Genomic DNA, 14,537 nt, shown 5'->3' on the forward strand with positions numbered 1-14,537 from the left:
TGACTTCTTATTTTAGCGAACCACTCTAGCGTTGCCTTGTCAATGAGAGCTCCACTACCACTTTGAAACAGTTTAATGTGCTGTTCGTTGCCATTTAAATGCCATTCTTTCACTAGTTCCTCTTGCTTTTTCACAATTTCAGCTGCCTGTGTCTTTCCAATCTTAAACACTTCGGACAGTTTATGCACTCCACATTTCTCACGTTTATGATAGTCTATTATGCCTACCTTTTCTTTTAAAGTTAAAAACCTCCTCGGAGCCATGTTTACACCAACTTACTAACGTAAAATTGAACACATCAAAAGCCCACGAGTCAATGAAAAGTAACCTGACAGTGAAGGTACGAATTCCAGCGCTGTCGAGCATGTCAGACCACACAACTTCCGGAAGTGATAGCGTAGCGTAGTGTTGCCTTCCAAGAACGTGTACAGCCAGGATCAAAAGTTACGGTGTCTGTGATTCTTATAAGTACCGGGTGTGCAAAAAGTAAGCAAATACATACTGTACAGGGCACAAATACAGAATTTTTTGAAAAGAAAAGTGTCCGTTAGGAGAGGTTTAATTGGAGTTTCTCGTGGCTATGGTGTGTCCGTGTCCGTAATAAAGGGTGTCTGTATAAGAGGGGTAAATTACTCATACACAACATGGCATTTAATTACGGACCTAGAAAATCGTCCGCCAATGAGGGGTGTCCGCCGGTGAGAGGTGTCCATTAAGACAGGTTTTACTGTATTTTATTATCGTGAAAGGAGTGCAAAGAGGAAAGAAAAGTTCAGAGAATTTCAGACTTTACACAACACAGAGATCAGGAAAATTCTGAAGCATATGCTTACTCGATGGTTATCACAAAGAAGGTTTCAGATAGCATTTTGCTGCAGTGGAACCCTTTGGTTACTTTATTCAGGAGCGAAATTGTGAGTAAGGATTCTCAAATGGGAACTTTAAAACTTACAAAAGTCCTAAGCAAAGTATAAGTGCAGATGTGTCTTGTTTGTCTGAAAAGGTGAAGCATTGTCATAACATTTCACCACACTCCTCAGTTAAAAGGAAAACCCAGTCATCAGTTCCACTAAAAAAATGAAACTACTGATGACACTAAGAGCCATGCATTGTTATGTGAAGAATGACTGTTCATGTTCCTTTCATTAAATTTACATACATTTTTTGCCTTTTTGTCTCAAGTTTTATGGATATCTTTGAGAATCCAAACGTAACTCTTCAGTCAAGTATGCCGCTCATCCACTTATTGAGGTCAGTTTTGGAGGAAGTATTGAAGAATGTGATGGCAAGTTTCGTGAAACCACAGGTTATTAAAAGCTCCTCCATTCTCCTTGATGTAGATTATCATACTCCAGCAAATCAAAAGGATGATTGTGATCTGATGATAGGGAACTCTGTGTTTGTTTTAGTGAACATTTTGAAGTCTGAGGAAAAGTGCATATTCTTTAAGTCTGTTAGCAAGTGTTTTTTTTTCATCATGTGACTACATGGTACACAAATTTCCGTTCAGAGATAAAGTTTTTAGCCTTAGATTTTTCATTAACAAGTTTCCGAACATTCTGACTAGTGAAACAGAACATTTAGATAAAGAAACTGATATTCTGCACTCCCAGTTCTGTAACTTTCAGCTCGAAGAAACAGACCTGGCACAAGGAAGAATTGATGTTCAATGGGCATTGATAGGTCAGATGAAATCAGTTGATGGTGTACTTAAATATGTCAGACTCTCTAAGGTGATGCTTGCTATTTTATCAGTTCCACATGTTGTTGTTTGAGTCATCAGTCCATAGACCGGTTTGATGCAGCTCTCCATGCCACCCTATCCTGTGCTAACCTTTTCATTTCTACGTAACTATTGCATCCTACGTCTGCTCTAATCTGCTTGTCATATTCATACCTTGGCCTACCCCTACCGTTCTTACCCCCTACACTTCCTTCAAAAACCAACTGAACAAGTCCTGGGTGTCTTAAGATGTGTCCTATCATTCTAACTCTTCTTCTCGTCAAATTTAGCCAAATTGATCTCCTCTCACCAATTCGATTCAGTATCTCTTCATTCGTGATTCTATCTATCCATCTCACCTTCAGCATTCTTCTGTAACACCACATTTCAAAAGCTTCTATTCCCTTTCTTTCTGAGCCAGTTATTGTCCATGTTTCACTTCCATTCAATGCCACGCTCCACACGAACGTCATCAAAAACATCTTTCTAATTCCGATATCAATGTTTGAAGTGAGCAAATTTATTTTCTTAAGAAAGCTCTTCCTTGCTTGTGCTAGTCTGCATTTTATGTCCTCCTTACTTCTGCCATCGTTAGTTATTTTACTACCCAAGTAACAATATTCATCTACTTCCTTTAAGACTTCATTTCCTAATCTAATATTTCCCGCATCACCTGCCTTCGTTCGACTGCACTCCATTACTTTTGTTTTGGACTTATTTATTTTCATCTTGTACTCCTTACCCAAGACTTCATCCATACCATTCAGCAACTTCTCGAGATCTTCTGCAGTCTCAGATAAAATAACAATATCATCGGCAAATCTCAAGGTTTTGATTTCTTCTCCTTGGACTGTGATTCCCTTTCCAAATTTCTCTTTGATTTCCCTTACTGCCTGTTCTATGTAAACGTTGAAAAGGAGAGGGGACAAACTGCAGCCCTGCCTCACTCCTTTCTGGATTGCTGCTTCTTTTTCAAAGCCCTCGATTCTTATCAGTGCAGACTGATTTTTATACAGATTGTAGATAATTCTTCGTTCTCGGTATCTGATCCCCATCATCTTCAGAATCATAAATAGCTTGGTCCAATCAACATTATCGAATGCCTTTTCTAGATCTACGAATGCCATGTACGTGGGCTTGTCCTTCTTGATTCGATCCTCTAAGATCAGACGTAAAGTCAGGATTGCTTCACGTGTTCCTACATTTCTTCTGAAGCCAAATTGATCTTCTTCCAACTCAGCTTCAACTTGTTTTTCCATTCTTCTGTAAATAATACGTGTTAAAATTTTGCAGGCATGAGATACTAAACTAATGGTGCAGTAGTTTTCACACCTGTCAGCACCGGCTTTCTTGGGAATAGGTATAACAACATTCTTCTGAAAATCGGATGGGACTTCTCCTGTCTCATACATCTTGCACACTAAATGAAATAACCTTGCCATGCTGGTTTCTCCTAAGGCAGTCAGTAATTCAGAGGGAATGTCATCAATTCCAGGTGCCTTGTTCCTATTGAGGTCACTCACAGCTCTGTCAAACTCTGACCTCAAATTTGGGTCTCCCATTTCATCAGCATCAACAGCCTCTTCATGTTCCAGAACGAAATTATCTACATCTTTACCTTGATACAACTGTTGGATATGCTCCTGCCATCTTTCTGCTTTGTCTTCTTTCCCTAGAAGTGGTTTTCCATCTGAGCTCTTAATATTCATACACCTAGATTTCCTTTCTCCAAAGGTTTCATTGATTTTCCTGTATGCAGCATCTACCTTTCCCAGGACCATACAGCCTTCGACATCCTTCCACTTCCCCTTCAGCCATTCTTCCTTAGCTATCTTGCACTTTCTAGCCACTTGATTCTTTAATCGCCTGTATTCTTTTCTGCCCTCTTCATTTCTAGCATTCTTGTATTTTCGTCATTCATCAATCAGGCCTAGTATATCCTGAGTTATCCACTGATTCTTAGTTGATCTTTTCCAGTTCCACATAGCAATGCAGAACGTGAAAGGATTTTTAGCAGAGTCTCAAAGACAAAAACTCAGTTCACATCCTTGGTGTCTGAACAAACTTTGAAGAAACTTTTAACCTTAAAATTAGTTCAGCAAGGCAAGTGCTTTGAGCAAAAATTTAGTTCCAAGTTTTTGAAGAGGGCTAAGTTAGCTACGGGTGTGTTGAACAACAATTAGTTGTAATGTTATCAGCGTGTTGAAGGATGAGAAGTCACATGTTCCTACAGTTCAGGTATGTCCAGTATTTAGTATTCGTATAAATAATGAAAAATATAAATATGTAGGACAAATAGAGATGTAAATGTATTGAATTATAATGAATTAGTACATGTTCTGCCATCAGTGATGTGTCGTAATACGTCACGATTCGCTGCCAAATTTCTCCTGATTTTTTCCTTTTGAAAGTTGGCATGTCTGTATAGATACCCAAGAGTTATATGCCGGGCATGAGAGTCTTCGTAGACATGGTCGGCTCGCCACACCCAAAGGCATTTCATACCTAACTGCCAGGTTTCAGTGAGGTCGCCCCTAACCTCGAGAACAGATGCTGCCTGCTGGGTTTCAGTGGCATTTCCTCCACTGAGGGACCACCACCCAACTCTGCCTGAAGCCCTTGGCCACTTTACTGCTATCAAATACTCAGCATTGAGCTGCTGGCTCTACAGTCTACTCCATCCCATAGCAGGCAACACTGGTCAGACATATACCTAATCCGAGATAAAAACAAAAATTTGAAATTTACAGACAAAATTCTAACTTTATTTATATGTGGTGTTTATTCTTCAACACCAATTGTAAGGTGATCCCCAGGAAAAAAAAAAAAAAAAAAAAGAAAGAAGCACACAGCTTATGGAATAAATTTTCTGCCATTTAATTGTGCACTCAGTCATCGCCATCATATAATTCAGATTCATCATCATTGTCATTGTCTTTGTACAGAGTATCATCTTCTGTGCCATAAAATGTATTTCAGATTGAACTCTATTTTTTAAATGCATAGCCTACAGTTTTTCATGCATGTTTGGAGACAATGCTTGTATTAACCCTCTCCGTGCCGCAGGCATTTTTTAGGTACTAGCCAAGAGTACCCCCCACTTCTTGTCCGATTGCAATTCTCTGAAATTTTTTTTGTCACTCGCTCAATTTATATCCATTCTCATAAGCTGTAGGTTCAGCATCATGAGGAGGGGTACACTTCGGTCCAGGTAACTCGAGGAAAGGGTGAGATGGATAGTATGGTAAATCATTATCACGGGTAACTTCACTAAATAATGGCAATGTGTTATATTGTTAATACCAATTTTACCATCCAGTCCTGCATCAGTTTGCTTTCCACAATTTTATGGTTCTTTTGCTCCTATAGTCATCACCACCGTCTTGTTTTTGTCCATGTGTATTTTCATTCCATTTACTTACCAATACTTTCCAGGAGAGAATTCAAGACCTTCTTTGACAAGCTCCTGAATTGAGAGGCATCAAATGTAATTGAAAACAGAGAAGAATCTGGAAAAAATGAAGAGCCCAGCAAAAATAAGGAGCCACCAATGGAGATAGAGAAGAGCCTTAAAAGTATGAAGAAAGGAAAAGCTGCAGGAATAGATGAGTTAAGTGTGGACATGTTGAGAGCAGGAGGAACCCCAGTAATTCAATGGCTATATACTCCTAAAGGTAATATGGCAGCAAAATACCATCCCAGAAGACTGGAAGAAAAGTATAACTGTACCTCTATTCAAGAAAGGCAGCAGACGGAAATGTACCAGTTACCATGGCATCACTACTCCCTCATGGACTAAAAATTCTGGAAAAAATTATAGAGGATAGATTACGAGAAATTGTAGAACCATTTTTAGAAGAGGAACAATATGGCTTTAGGTCTGGAAGATCAACAACAGATCTTATATTTGCTGTCAGGATGCTAATGGAAAAACATTGGGAAAAAGAGAAGCCTTTATATCTACTGTTACTTGATATCGAAAAGGCCTATGGCAGCATACCAAGGGAGCTTATTTGGGAGTGCCTGAGAAAGCTCAAAGTTCGAGACAATCTAATTTCAAAAGTTAAGGTGCTTTACGAGAAAACCAGAAGCTGTGTACAAGTCAATTCTGGACTGTCAGACTGGTTTGAGACAAAAAGGGGAGTACAACAAGGTAGTTCTTTGTCGCCCCTATTATTTATCATTGTAATGGATACCATATTAAAGGCACTAAAAGAAAAGGGGCAACAAGACAAACATTTGCAGATGATGTAGTAATTTGGGGTAACTCAGAGAAAGATGTGGAAGAGAGACTGCAACGGTGGAGTCGGGAGTTCCAGAGATATGGATTAAAAATCAACAAGGCTAAAACGGTGGTGTTGAAGGTACAGAAGGGTGACAATCAGCCAGAAATCATGCTAATTGGCACTAAGCTGGACAGTGTCACAGAATTTAGGTACTTGGGTAGTATAACGTCCAAGGATAACTTAGCTAAATATGAAGTAAAGAGTCAAATCAGTGAAATGACACATTTTTACCTCCAAGTAAGACAGCTACTATGGGATAAACAAGTACCACTCAAAACTGAGATGACACTGTATAAATCATACTACACCCCTATCCTCACATACAGCCCGGAAAGTGCTACATTGATAAGAAAGGACAACTCGAAACTCCAAGCAGCAGAAATGAAGTTCCTATGCACAATGATCCAGAAGACCAGGAAGGATAAAATCAGGAATGAAAGTGTTAGAGAAGACGTAGGACTAGAAGACTCCTTACTCCAGGAGACCCAAAAGGCAAGACTGAAGTGGTTTGGTCATGTGAAAAGAATGAGTGCCAATAGGTCTACAAGAAAGGAGTATGAAAGAGAAATAAGGGGAAAGATACCAGTGGGCAGACCTAGAGAAAAAATAGACTTAGTGAAGAAGGATGTACAGGAAAGAGGACAGGATTGGGAGCAAATTGTGAACGAAGAATGGTTCATGGACTGAAAAAAATGGAAGGGGCTCGTATACCACACCTGGGAAACTGGAGTTGGTCGACGATGATGATGATGATGATGAGGATGAGGATGATGATACTTGCCAATAGATTCACTCAACATGTTCAGTCCACTTTGTCCATTTGCTCTGCACATCACAAACATCACCTTCATTCAGCTCCCCATTCCCACATTTTCCCTCCGTCTCCTTCATAATTTCATCCATTACCATTATGAACAACAGTGCCGAGAGCAAAGACATGTACCTTCTGAAACTACTGTATTCTGTCCTGACCACACAAACAAGGTTGTTGTACATGGTTTGCACATATTAAGTCATTAGTTGTCCACATCCTTTCTTCTTCATCACTTTCCCATAGATGTTGATCTTCCATTTCTAAAGCCATATTGCACTTGCATTTTGTATCATAACTAGGGAAAGTATTTTAATGTGGAAAGTATGGTCAGAAAAGGGGTAGAAAAGGTTCTGAAAATACATGCAAAAAGGTGCAAGAAAGGAGTTCATGAAATCATTTTATTAAGGTTTAAACTTCATTTATTCCATTCACTGGGTTCTAATAATTAATCAACATGTTGTATATTTCAAAGATTTTGACAGGAAGTTGCTGGCGCTTTGAGCTCAGTATATCCTTATATAGCGAGAAACTCCTGGACATCTGCAGAAACCAATGGAGCATATCTTATCAGCACTCGTAAATGGAGTTCAGTCGAAGTTGCAAAGGTTTCCACATGTGGATTGTTCTTGAAATTTACTTCAAATTTGCCTTTAGCAAATCTATCGGGTTGTCCCTAACTTCTTCCACTGTTCCTCCTCCATACCTCCTCCTTAACCTTCGATATGATTTTGTGTTGTGAAAATTACCCTCTGGTCCAGAATGATAAAATACTAACACGGCCAACAAAAGAGTACACAGTAGATAGGTGGAACCGTTAAATTCATGCTGGTACTAACTGAACTTAGTTTAAACTGTTTTTAGCATCATTGTTTAAATTTTAATTTGACTTCACAGCTGCAGATTGGCCATTCTTGCTGAGGTTGGTCATTGTTGCTGGGATATAAATTACTGGTGGTTTCCTTAAATTATACTTTAATATTTATTTATTGACTAGTATTGAGTTCTGATCAAACAAAATGTTAAAAATCTGTTGAAGAAAGGAAAAAAGTCTGATCTTTTAAAAATGCAGATAAATATGGGGTAAAGAAATGCTGAAACATGAAAAAGAAGGGAAAAGTTTGCAGAATATAGTAACCTTACAAAAAGGTGCAACAAATTGTGTTTCATGTCCCCACATACATCTGTATGAAAATAGCTGCTCCTTAAAGTCCTTTCACTAATCATAACCATTGGTATTGCAGCCTACGTCATTAAGAAGCAACCTAGACGGCGCAAGAAGACCATCACTGAAGATGACCCCAGCACACGTGGAGGGGGTTTAGAATACCCCCTGGATGTTTGGTTCCTTATATCAGAGCATATCCGCCCCGAAGATGTAGCCACCTTCGCTTGCATTTGCAAAAGTGCTATGCATGTTGTCAGTACTGCCAAATTCTGGTTCTGTTTGTACAAAAGGTAAATAAAATACTTTGTAATTATTTTATTACTCTGTTCTATTTACGGTTAAGGAAAGAAGTAAAATATTGGTGCACAGTTCCTACTTTTTTCGAGGCATATTTTAAAGAAAGAGTGCAAGAAAGTTGAGTTTAGAAGAACGTTATTTCATGTTTTGTAGGTATTACAAGACTGTTCCTAATCTACCGGAACGCTTGGAGCCAGAATGTATGATGCGGTTGTATGGACTACGAACGTGTGTGATCCGCGCTCTCCATTACATGTACCCACCCTTCGTCAATAAGTTAAAAGTGGTGACTTCCTTTGAAGTCAATCCCCACAGCCTAACAAAACGCCAGTGTATACTCATGTGGCATCAAGTAAGTGATTGATGTTATCATAGAGAGGGATTCTCTGAGCTTTTTATCTTTGTTTTATGTGATTATATTGTAACAGGGTGGCCAACAAACCAAGAACCTTGAAAACTAAGACGAAAAAACTGGGAAAAATCTTGAATTTGCATCAAAACCTGAGAATTTTCTGTTTAAAAAATGAATTTTTGTCTATAATTAAATGTATATTTTGTTTTAAGAATGCCATAATATTTATTTAAAAGATCAGAGAAACTCTCTATTCTTCCCTTAATATAGTGATAAAACATTTGTATGTACAATATTCAATAATGCATATGAAAAATAATCACATTAAACAAAATGGGCATAGGTTTAACTAACCTATATGGCTACTGTACAACCAAAACTTAAGTTAGGGACAAAATTGACAGAAGTTAGTTTATATTATTAAATTATATTTTCAATTTAATGAATATTTGCTTATTTTTATATTATAAATGAGTGTTATGTTAATCATCATCATGAAAATGAAAACCTACAACCTGTTTTCCAGTCTTTGACCAGGTCAGGCATGTAATGAATGAAACATATATAGGCTGTTATTACAATGGGGTCGCCACTCCCAAGGTGATTTATTAATGACTGATAAATGCTATGAAATGATAATGGAGAGTGTTGCTGGAATGAAAGATGACAGGGAAAACTGGAGTACCCGGAGAAAAACCTGTCCCGCCTCCGCTTTGTCCAGCACATGTCTCACATGGAGTGACTGGGATTTGAACCACGGTATCCTGCGGTGAGAGGCCGACGCGCTGCCGTCTGAGCCACGGAGGCTCTTTTAATCATCATTAATATGTTATTTATATTGTATTTCAAAATAATTTTAATTTACATTTAAACATTTTTTGTTTCGCATCATTTTTCAAATTTTATTTTTTCATTTGAAAATGTAATGTGGATAACTAGGGTCCCCACTAGAAGAACCTTATTGATAACAAATGTCAATTTCAAGCAGTAATTAATGTTCTCTGGTCAGAGAAAATCAGAATTATTACTGTACTCAAAGAGAATGAATGAAGGACAGCTCACACCAATTCGAATGGAATGTAATCAAACCAGACAAAATTTGTTTGTACCAATTATTTTGAGACGGCAAAATATGGAAGGAAAAAAAACAACTTACATACCCATTTAATTTTCTTTAAATATACCACAAATATAAATTCAAACAGCTTACAATTAATAAAATCATCACAAAAATCGTAAATAAAATCGGTCCAATACTCGGGGATCATTCACAATTCACTGTCGTCATCTGAAGTTTCACCATAGGGACTTTCATCGCTGGCATCTTTCCACAAATAGTCGTCCTCACTACCGTCCACTGAATTTGAAATTCCACACTTCTTAAAGCTTTTGGACACTAGATCGTTGGAAATGCGCACGCATGCGGTCTTGATCCAGCTGCATATTAGTCCCACTTCAGGCCTCCTCACTCATCCGGTTGGTCTTTTAGAACCCTTCGTATCCACTGTATTTTCCAACGGCATTTCAGAATAGACAGGTGACTGGTCAGCATTCCCAATTTGCAACAGTAAATAAGAATTTTGCTTCCTCAAATGAATAATGAGACGCTGAAAGGTCGTTAATTTTTCTTCATACACCCCAGGGAGACGTTGTGAAATAGACATACATCTCCGACTGCACAATCACTTTCTCCGATAAAAGTTTTGGATCCATCTGCGGGCAGTAAAACCCTGTGTTCTGAGTTCTTTTGAGATTTCTAGTGCTTTCAGTTGACACATTTCACTAGAAACAACATATCCTAACTCACTTTTTCTATCACAAATTTGTGGAGTCTTTCTTCAATTTTCAGAAACACTGCACTCCGCCCGCAGAACGCTTTGATATCGCCGTTATGTTTTAGAAGGTTTTCCTTCTTCTGCCAATCACGAATACACAATTCATCAATATCGTACTTTCCGTATATTTCAGCTTTGCTCACAACTTTTAAGTTTCTCACGCACAGTAAATGACCGCAGGCGCCGTTTTGAATCCATCGCTTACTATTGAGACAGCACTTTCATGGGACAGATACGGAACTTGAATGTGAGCGTGATTGACTTCCGTAACCAACAGTCTTGACTCTCACAAAGTACGATATCCTGCGTGATCAGCTATTTGCGCACCCAGCATGCCAGTAACACTTGTGAAACAAATGACGATCGAGCATCCGCAACAGCGGCTTTCATATTTACCGCATATTTACCCATATTCGTTGATTTACCGTATTTCATTACCTTACATTTTGCGTTTACATGCCACTGTAACCATATTGAGAAAAAATCGATCTTGTTTTCTAGAACACAACTAATACACAATAAGACCTGAATGCCCATTTACATGTGGTATATTAAGTACGGTAACCGTATTCAAATCTATTTCAATACTCCATGTAAGCCTAGTAAATATTTACGAGAATGAACGGCTAGAATGTGACCCGTACCCAAGATTTAGAACCAATATTTTGGGGAAAAAAGTGCGGGTGGAATTTGGGATGTCTTGCTACGAGTGAAGTGGAATCAAAAAGAATTTTATCAACATCTATGCAATGTTGTTGACGATCGTGATCTTTCTGACATACAGATGGAAAGTTTTTGTTTTGAAGTAGTTATTCATCTAACAAACAATGGACATTGAGAAATATTAATAATAAAATTTTTTATTGGATTGCACAATACACATACACACTTCTGGCTGGCCCGGTGGTAGGATTTCTTGGCACAGACACGGTGATGAAAGCCGTGTATTGCAAAGCGTGTGACCAAATGTCTCAGCTCATATTCCTCTTTCATCCAATCTTTATTTATCAGTGCGTCTGTACTGTAAAAGCTTTCCTCGATCGAGTCCCTTTTCTCTCGTAGTTCTCGAAACAGCTCCTCGTATGCCAGAGTTTGCTGTAGAGGCATTTGTAGTCTTAAATCCTCTATCAAGAAGGTTTCCTGTGCTAAAACATATACGTACCGGGATCGGGTGAATTTAGATACCTCTAGGACCCTCTTAAGGTATCTCGGTTACATGCTTTTCAGTTCTCGTAGCTGTTTACATGATAGGTACTCCCATATTACTTCTAATCCGTATGTGAGCGTTGGTAGCACTTGGAAAAGTTTCATGGCCGTCTCCAGTGACATTCTTTGCAGATGTTTGATTTCACTTATGCTTCTAAGTGCAGCAGCTAATCTCTTCTTTATGTGTACTGAGAAGGTCATCCCGGAGACTTGTAGTGTGATCCCTAGGTACGTGAACTGGTTTTTTGGTGTTAATGTGTGTCCTCCACATACAATGTAGTCACCTTTCGATAAGCGTCCTCCTCTCCTGAATACCATTAATTCTGTCTTCTTTAGATTCATCCTTAGCTCGTTGTCATCCGCCCATTGTGTGACAAGCTCCATTCCGTTTTGCAAATCTTTTATGTTATCAGCGGCTAGTGCCATATCATCCGCATATATGTACAGTATATGCTTACATTTTGTGCCCCCTCTTTGATTTTTGTTGGGAGATCCTGGGTCAGCGCATTGAACAATAAAGGGCTCAAGGGGTCCCCTTGTAGCACTCCGTTGGTCTGATCTATTCAGTCTGATTGGGATACCCCGTCACTGATTTGCACTTTGTTTGCCGCTAGTATGTTAGCTGTTAAATTCGTCATATCCGATCGTCCGACGAGGCTTTCCAGTTTCTCGATTAATTTCCTTCTATTGACAGTGTCTAAGGCTTTGGTGTACTCAATGAAGATTACATACTTCTTCCCATGGGCTTGTGTTCTTTCTTGTATGTCCTTTAGCAGACAGCTCGACGCTATCAGGGTGGATCTCACTCTCCGGAATCCAAATTGTTCATCAGGTAACAGTGGTTCCGTCAGGTTACTTATTTTCTGTGCAAATAGTTTGGTGAGTATTTTAAATGCTATCGACTCCAGGGCTATCCCTCTGTAAGATTCTGGTTTGCTCATGTCCTCTTGTCCTTTATATAGCATCTTTATGACTGCCTTCCGCCATGCATTAGGTATGTTACCAGATTCCACGCATTTGTTCATTAGCATTGTCCACACTGGTTCTAGGTAGGGTAATGTAGCTTTTAGATGTTCTACGCAAAGTCCGTCTATTCCCAGTGCCTTATTTACCTTGCTTGTTGACATGGCCTTTCTTACTTCCTCACTTGTGAAGATTGTAGTTCTTTCTATCAGTTTCCTCTCCTCTAACTTCGGTCTGGTTTCCTTAAGGGCTGACACACCTCTCATATGATTCTCCCAGGTCTCCACGGGTATGTCTGCTGGAAATCGTGGCTGCCGTGGCCTGAGTGCCTTATAAAGGTTCTTCTCAGCATCCTTTACAAGCTTTTTGTCTTCTTTTGCCCTAAGTTCCCATTTTTTTTTTTTTTTTTTCTTCAGCTTTAGTAGCGCCTTGAATTTCTTCCTTGCTGTCCGGTAGCATTCCAGGTCTCTCTTGTCTTTCGTTCTCCTAGCTATGTACAATTTTTCTAGTGTAACTCGCCTTTCAATGTAACACTCCTTGTCGAAACATTTTTGCACTTTCCTGGTGTCCTTCCTTGCTGCATTTCCTTCTTCGATGAATTCCGTTATTCCTGCTATTGCCTCGTCCAGATTTCCCTCGCTGATATCTTGTAGTATGAGTGGTATCTTATCAGTGCTCTCCTGGAGCATATGTGGGTCCAACCTTCTTTGTATCTTTTGTGTTTTTATTTGTTTATTCATATGTGTGTTTGTGTTGAGTGTCGTTCTTACTGGTATATGTTTCCTGATCAACGCTGCCTCATTTCTTATTAGGACGTTATGCTCCAATGCATCGAAACCTCTAATGAGTGTGAGGTCTATGGCGCTTCCTTCATTGTGGCATATGTATGTGAGTGCCTTTTTGTCGTTCACTAATGTGAGCCCTATCCCTAGCAGATAGTCCAGTGCTATTTCCGCTTTGTTATTTGCTTTATTTATTGGGCAGTTCAGGTCGCCTGCAATAATCACTCTTTCATTCGCCTGTATAGTGTCTAATGCTCTCTGTATACTGTCTACTGTGTCTACTGCGCTGTACTCTGGTCTGTAGTATACGCCTACTAATGTTCCTATTTTTGTTTTAATCACCAATTGATTCTCCTCCTTGAGGATTGTTTCAAAGGGGGTAAGTTTCGAGTTGATTAGGCATGTTATTCCACCTGACAGCCTTCCTCTGTCGCCTTTCCTCGCAAATGCGTGTATGTTATAGAATCCTTTCACTTCACACTTTGATTCTGCTTTAATGAATGTCTCTGTCAGTATACAGATGTCGAACTCACTGAAAATGTTTCTCGGCATCTGTCTTAATACGCTTTCTAGCCCTTCTACGTTCCAGTTGAGAACTTTCACTTGATCCGGTTCCATCTTATGATCTATTCCTGTACCTCCAGGGATCTTGAAAGGGCCGGCATATGACGTCCTTTGGCCAAAATGCCTCGTCATATACCTTGTCATGTTCTTTCATTGGGATGCCTATTTTGAACGCTCTCCTGGTATTGGTATCACTAATCATTCGACAGTTTATTGTTCCAGACACGCCATTTTCCTTGAGGTGTTCTTCTATGTCTTCTTCCGTGGTTTCCGGGGTCAGATTTCCCACATATAGCCACGCGTCTCCCTGCACTGCCTTCAACTTGCTTTCCCCTTGTCTTGTGCCCCTTATCCTTTCTCTTGTTTCTTTTTCTCCTTCCCCCTCTGATACTCGTCCGTTCCTGGGTCCCTTTCTTCCTCTCATCACTCTCGTCCACTGTCATTCTTCTTCCCTCCGCTTTACATTTTCATCCGCACTGGGTTTAGCATTTCTTTCGGTTCCGTAACCATTCAGTCGCTATTTTCTCCTTGGATTCCATCGTTCCTCTTG

General features: G+C 39.4%; 1 protein-coding gene across 1 annotated transcript in view; it reads left to right on the forward strand.

The window, feature by feature from the left end:
• Nucleotides 1–14,537, forward strand: part of fsd (fates-shifted) — a 119,112-nt gene that overhangs the window by 47,908 nt on the left and 56,667 nt on the right. Inside the window, exons 4-5 of the mRNA XM_067143702.2 lie at nucleotides 8,065–8,278; nucleotides 8,439–8,637. Coding sequence (XP_066999803.1) covers nucleotides 8,065–8,278; nucleotides 8,439–8,637 — 413 coding nt within the window. The remainder of the gene's footprint in view (nucleotides 1–8,064; nucleotides 8,279–8,438; nucleotides 8,638–14,537) is intronic.

Source organism: Anabrus simplex, chromosome 3, assembly GCF_040414725.1.
Source record: "Anabrus simplex isolate iqAnaSimp1 chromosome 3, ASM4041472v1, whole genome shotgun sequence".
NCBI lineage: Eukaryota > Metazoa > Arthropoda > Insecta > Orthoptera > Tettigoniidae > Anabrus > Anabrus simplex.